Source organism: Oncorhynchus mykiss, chromosome 23, assembly GCF_013265735.2.
Source record: "Oncorhynchus mykiss isolate Arlee chromosome 23, USDA_OmykA_1.1, whole genome shotgun sequence".
Lineage (NCBI taxonomy): Eukaryota > Metazoa > Chordata > Actinopteri > Salmoniformes > Salmonidae > Oncorhynchus > Oncorhynchus mykiss.
The window spans coordinates 28462038-28468343 of NC_048587.1; the positions used below are offsets into that span (position 1 = coordinate 28462038).

General features: G+C 41.1%; 1 protein-coding gene across 2 annotated transcripts; it reads left to right on the forward strand.

Moving 5' to 3' along the window:
• The first annotated feature begins 417 nt into the window (after positions 1-417).
• LOC110502539 (cyclin-dependent kinase 1) lies at positions 418-4253 on the forward strand. Of its 2 annotated transcripts, none has more exons than XM_021580658.2 (8): positions 418-561; positions 1033-1075; positions 1909-2065; positions 2270-2393; positions 2605-2775; positions 2905-3068; positions 3523-3664; positions 3911-4253. In XM_021580658.2, exons 1-8 carry the CDS (start codon positions 550-552, stop codon positions 4022-4024), a joined length of 927 nt encoding a protein of 308 aa, XP_021436333.1. In that variant the 5' UTR covers positions 418-549; the 3' UTR covers positions 4025-4253. The 2 variants fall into 2 exon arrangements, with proteins under 2 accessions (XP_021436333.1, XP_021436334.1); XM_021580659.2 differs by having other exon boundaries at positions 469-827.
• The last annotated feature ends 2053 nt before the right edge of the window (positions 4254-6306 follow it).

Consider the following 6306-nt stretch of genomic DNA (forward strand, 5'->3'; position numbering starts at 1 on the left):
AGGGGTTTATTGTTAAAGTAAAGGTAGGTATTAAGGTTTGTGTTTAGGGTAGGGACGCCCCAATGATACCGTATAGCAATAACCCAGGCACAACTCGAATATAAAGTGTTTTTTCTCAAAGTTGCTGCGATGTCAGTAAAATCGTAACAACTTAACCATTACAGAACCTATATTCGATCAAATAAGACTCACGTAGCACATAAGACATTGCATTTTTTGTTGACCAAATTCGACCTTCTAATTGACCTCCAAACAAAAACTCTGCTTGGTGGGGAAAAAAAGCCACCTTGCTGCAGGAGACATATTTAAGTTTCCATCTCGCTTTGCCCCTTCCTCTCTGTTTAAACTTTAAAACCATCATATCCTGCTTCGAATTGGCCTCCTCCCGATTGGCGCTTTTGAAAGACACCCAGCGACGTGATTGCTTGGTTTTGAAAGCTAGCAGCCCCGCGGCCAATTCGAAAAGAGTGTACCCAGCAGTAGTACTCTAGCTAGCTGACTAATAGAGCCACACTCATTTTCCATTCAACAGTCGCGTTACATAACGACATGGCACAACCGGTATAAAAGTTTTACATTTTTAGCAACATGTATTTGTTTGATCGATTGTATTGTAGCAGTTGTCATGAAATTGAAAATGTAACTAGCTAGCATTGAGGGAAACATTCGCTAGCTAGCTATCACATGCACAGCTTTTGAAAACGAGGATATTGGAAATTATCACTAACAAGGCGTCACATTAAATATCACAAAGTAATGTTATATTGTTTTGTTATCGAGTAATGATACTAATATAATGTTCATTGTTGACTGGCTACCGAAGTTAGGTAGGTAACGTTAGTTGACTATTTTCTTAACGCGGATGTCATGCTTTTTTTCTCTACTTGTTAGATTGCGGGAGGTTTCTTAACTAACTCTAGCTAATGTAGTTACCTCCAACAAACACAAACTAAGTTGGCTATTTTGACCTATCGGTCATTTTAAGTTGCATGAATGGCTTTCGTAACCTTGACTGTTTTTTTTCTTCTTCAGGGAACAATGAATGATTACGTGAAAATAGAGAAAATCGGAGAGGGTATGTTATTTCCTCAACTTTGATTTGTCCCCCCCAAACTTGCTATCTATCTAGACTAATATGTATATAATTTTGAACCTGCTATATCTAGCTTGCTAGATTTGTGTGCATGTCATTAGATGTTCTTCTTTGTATTTTCTTCCAACCTGTTAATCAAATCTAATTTAACTTGTCACATACTTCGTAAACTAACAGTGAAATGCTTATTTATTGGTCCCTCCTAACAATGCAGAGATAAAACATAATAGAACGATAATAACGGGTAACGATAACTTGGCTATATACACGGGGTACCAATACCAAGTCGATGTGCAGGGATACAAGGTAATTGAGGTAGATATGTACACATAGGTAGGGGTTAGTGATTAGGCAACAGGATAGCTAACAGCAGCATATGTGATGAGTCAAGAGTCGGTACAGGGGTGGGGGTGGGTGTCAATGCAGATAGTCTAGCTATTTCAGTTCACTATTTTGCAGTCTTATTGCTTGGGGGTAGACACTTGTGGTGCAGCGGTCTAAGACACTGCATCTTAGTGCAAGCGGTGTCACTACACTCCCTGGTTTGAATCCAGTCTGTATCGCATCCGGCCGTGATTGGGAGTCCCATAGGGCAGCGCACAATTGGCCCAGCATCGTCCGGGGTAGGCCGTCATTGTAAATAAGAATTTGTTCTTAACTGACTTGCCTAGTTAAATAAAGGTATTAAAAAAAATGTTAAACTTCAGGGTCCTGTTGATTCCAGACTTGGTGTAGTGTTACCATTTGCCGCTATACATTATTCATCAGGGTGGCTACACAACATAGTAAAGCATGTTTGTTGCTGTGATTTCCAGGTACCTATGGGGTTGTGTACAAAGGCAGACACAAGTCGACAGGCCAGGTAGTGGCCATGAAGAAGATCCGACTGGAGAGTGAGGAGGAGGGAGTGCCAAGCACAGCTGTCAGAGAGATCTCTCTGCTCAAAGAGCTAGCGCACCCTAATGTTGTACGGTATGTAGTGTGTTTGTGTCTGTGGGGTTCCTAAAGAGTTTACAGTAGCCAGGCAGCAAGAAAGTTGATGTGATGTCTTAACAGTTCAAAGCTCAGACACAGCATCATTCTAAATAGGCTCTGAGCAAGTCTTGCAATTGCCATATCATATTAGCGGTCTAGTGTCTACATAAACAAATAAACATCTATTTTGTCTCCAAACAGCCTTCTAGATGTGCTGATGCAGGAGTCCAGACTGTACCTCATCTTTGAGTTCCTTTCCATGGACCTGAAGAAATACCTAGACTCTATCCCCTCGGGCCAGTACATGGACCCCATGCTTGTGAAGGTATCGACCCCATGCTTGTGAAGGTATCGACCCCACTGAGGGCGGGGCAAGCATGATGCACATAGCTTTGTTTGTATTTTTTATTTTTTTTCTCACTTTCTGCTCTTAGTATACCAACTTAGTGTTTTTAGTCCAAGTTGTATTGGTCTGTAAACAGTGTTTCTTGTCAGTAGGTGAATTTTAACCCTCTGCTACTATCTCCCCCATCCAGAGCTATCTGTACCAGATCTTAGAGGGCATCCTGTTCTGCCACTGTAGAAGGGTCCTCCACAGAGACCTGAAGCCCCAGAACCTGCTGATTGACAACAAGGGAGTGATCAAACTGGCAGACTTTGGGTTGGCCAGGGCCTTCGGGGTGCCAGTCCGGGTATATACCCACGAGGTAAGCCAGAACACCACATAGTTAATTTCCAAAGAGCATTAGCAGATACACATGTAAAGTAATGCTATCATAAGGTGTATGTGTACACATACATTTTAATGGCATCATTAACTGTGTCTTTGTGTCCAGGTTGTGACACTGTGGTACAGGGCTCCTGAGGTTCTGCTAGGTGCCGCACGGTACTCCACCCCTGTGGATGTCTGGAGTATCGGGACCATCTTTGCGGAGTTGGCCACAAAGAAACCACTTTTCCATGGAGACTCAGAGATTGACCAGCTCTTCAGGATCTTCAGGTATACACTGAGTGTACAAAACATTTAGAACACCTTTCTAATGTTGAGTTACACCAGGTGACATCAATAAGGGATCATAGCTTTCACCTGGATTCACCTGGTCAGTATGTCATGGAAAGAGCAGGTGTTCTTAATGTTTTGTACACTCAGCATATGTGCATGTGAATATACACATCTGTAATATAACAAATCCTACTGCTACCAACATCTAGGTTGGTTAATCAATACATTTGAATGTTAGCGTTTTTGTTGTAGACAATGTAGCTATTTGATGCTAGATTAGGACATTTGATTGAGCTGTGGTGGGCACTGAGCCATCCAGAATTGACAGGCAGACAAATTGAGTGATTAACAGTCAACACTGAGATAATTGCTCCATGTTGGGCATACTGTATGACATTTTATGATTTCCTTGAATTAAGTATTTATCAAGCATGGTTTCTTTCTTTTCCAGGGCCCTTGGTACTCCCAACAATGACATCTGGCCAGAGGTAGAATCTCTGCCTGACTACAAGAACACGTTCCCCAAGTGGAAATCAGGGAATCTGTCCTCCATGGTGAAAAACCTAGATAAGGATGGCATTGATCTGCTCGCTGTAAGACAATTTCCCTGTTCTCCTAATATTTATTCAGATTGATTATGAAACATTGTTACTGTAGAAGCCCGGTGCACACCTGTCTTTTTCAAGGGGCTGGTTGTGTTTTGGATAGTATTAGTGATATTGAAGTGACCTATTGTTCTGTCAGCACAGCAGTAGTCTTTAGGATACAAATGAAAGTGACCATGTCCCACCTTCTGTAGAATGTGTCGCTTCATAATTTCCTATCGTCCTCATTTGTAGAAAACGCTGATCTATGACCCACCCAAGAGGATCTCTGCTAGACAGGCTATGAGCCATCCATACTTTGACGACCTGGACAAAACCACTCTACCTGCCAGCACGGTCACGATGTAAATGTCACATGGCTCTACTCAAAGGGCCTGAAAAAGAGTGCAATTATGGATGTCTATTGAATTTGTTAATTAGATTTTTTTGTATCTTTGTTCTTTCTTTGTTTGTCCTTTTTCTATCTAATATGAATAACTATTCTGTAAATAACTTTTATGTAAAAAAACAAAAAGTTTGGATCTAAAGTGACAGTATTTTCAATAAATTGCACTTTTGCAGAACTGATACTTCTAAATTGTTTTGTTTTTTATCAGGCAATAATAACTGTTAATCTGTCACTGTGTTTCTGCATTCCTGCCTTCAGTTTGATGCTTTCAAGTGTATATTTCAGTTTTTAGCAAGTCATACCTTATTAGGGGTTAACACAAGGATCAACTATATTCAGCTGCGGGACAGTTTTTTTTCTGGTTGGGGATAGCGGGGAGCTGGAACATAATTACAAATAATTGGTAGACTGCAAGGCTGATTTCAGTGACAATTTTGCTGTTTAAACAGGTATTGTTTAGCTAATAAAATTAAAACATTACTTCAAACTACTTTTGGGTACCTTGTTAACATTACAACATGAAATCCATGTGTTAAACGCTGCCAGGTTTCAGAAATGGCAAAGAACCTGTAATCTGCTTGACGCATTGAAGTTACTTACCTTACAGATCACGAAGTTAGCTAATTTCCACTCCATTCCTTGGCAAATCTGTTTGATTCATACACTGGCTTGTCTGCCTGTCATGTTTTTATTTGAACCTTATCTACACTGAAATAATATAATTTTAGTAGTCTGCTATGATTTTTTTCTATCTCATAGCTCATTGGTACACCTTGTGGTTGAATATATGTATCGTAAGTTCTAGGATACAATGAATAATGTGGAACAAATACCATCAAAGGATAATTTACAATAATGAACACCTTGTAAAACAGCTGTGAAAACCAACTTGGCAATAATTAAGATTTTAACACAAACTTGATATTTTTTGGTACAGTTGTGTCATTTTCAGATTTCTTTTTTTTTTGTACACTCACATGGCAATAATGGACTAAAATACTGAATTCTGGTGTGTGGAATATTGAGGTGCTTGCTGTGTGGGTGGGAGGTTCTGCCTGTCACTTGTTCTCAACAGGCAGCCAGTCTCGGAAGGGGAACTTGAAGTAGGATCCTGCAAAGTCCAGGCACTGCTGCTTTCTTTGATCTGAGTGTTTGCAATGCTAGTGTTTTTAGTTAATGTGTGTATCTCACATTATGTGCCCAGTATGATAGAGCAAGAAAGCTTTCTTAGCAGATAATGACAACATGACAACAACAGTAGCTGCAGGTGATGTAATGAAAAGTTGGAGTGTTGGTAATGGAGAACATCAGGTGGATCCACGTCTGGGTGTTGGGCAGAACCCCTAGGTCCTGGAGAACAGGAGCAGAGTTAAAGGGAACAGGGTAGGAGACGGAGACGTAAACAAGCAAACACACAGGTTATACTTTACTGTGAGACAATTTGATGGATTAGTGCAGAGTTATAAATGGGAGATATGTACTTTTCAACACTTTTGGAAGGTATAGCCTAACGCAAGCTGGTCCGACTCAGCACAGACAATCAGACCGATCTGAACTCAATGGTTCTGGTGGATGGGATTATTCCTGGGGGGCTTGGACAGTCTATGATCCTAAAGTCATGTGGAGAGGTAAATTGAAGAGATACATTTTCATGCTTTCTCAAATGTCAACCAAAGCTTAACATACTTTGTCTATTGGGCTTCGCGTCAGTGCTTTCAGTGGTCGACCATCCGACTGCTCCAACTGGAAAAGATTGTTGGCCTCTGTCACATCTTCTTCTACTCCTCTCCTCCGGCATACGTCGTCGCCAGAATACTAACCACCGGTCCTGGGATTCATCATTACGCACACCTGGTATTCAATATGACGCACTCCTGTTAATCATTATGATTCACACCTGGACTCCATTACCTTCATGATTTCCTCCCCTTTAAATGTCACTCCCCTATGTTTTTTCACCAGGTGGTATTGTTTTTGTTTACTGGCGTGTAGCCTTATGGAATTGACTTGTTACTGATTTTGTTGATTTATTAACTGCTGTACCTGCTTCCTGACTCACAGCTCCGTTATTACAGAATACCAACTCAAACTATGGAAGCAGCAGAAAAATCGGAACTCTCTCAGACGGCCAACGAACAAGGGTACCTTCTACGTCAACACCATGACCAGCTGGCTGAACTGGGGACGGCCATGGAAGAGGTTCTCTGTAGTTTGCAGTGTCAAGCAGCCCAGTATCGGAGGA

Excerpts from the sequence above, each read along its gene's own strand:
- LOC110502539 (XM_021580658.2), top strand. Across the intron at positions 2,776-2,904 it reads TCCGGGTATATACCCACGAG|GTTGTGACACTGTGGTACAG; the intron begins GTAAGCCAGAAC and ends CTTTGTGTCCAG. Across the intron at positions 3,069-3,522 it reads CAGCTCTTCAGGATCTTCAG|GGCCCTTGGTACTCCCAACA; the intron begins GTATACACTGAG and ends TTTCTTTTCCAG.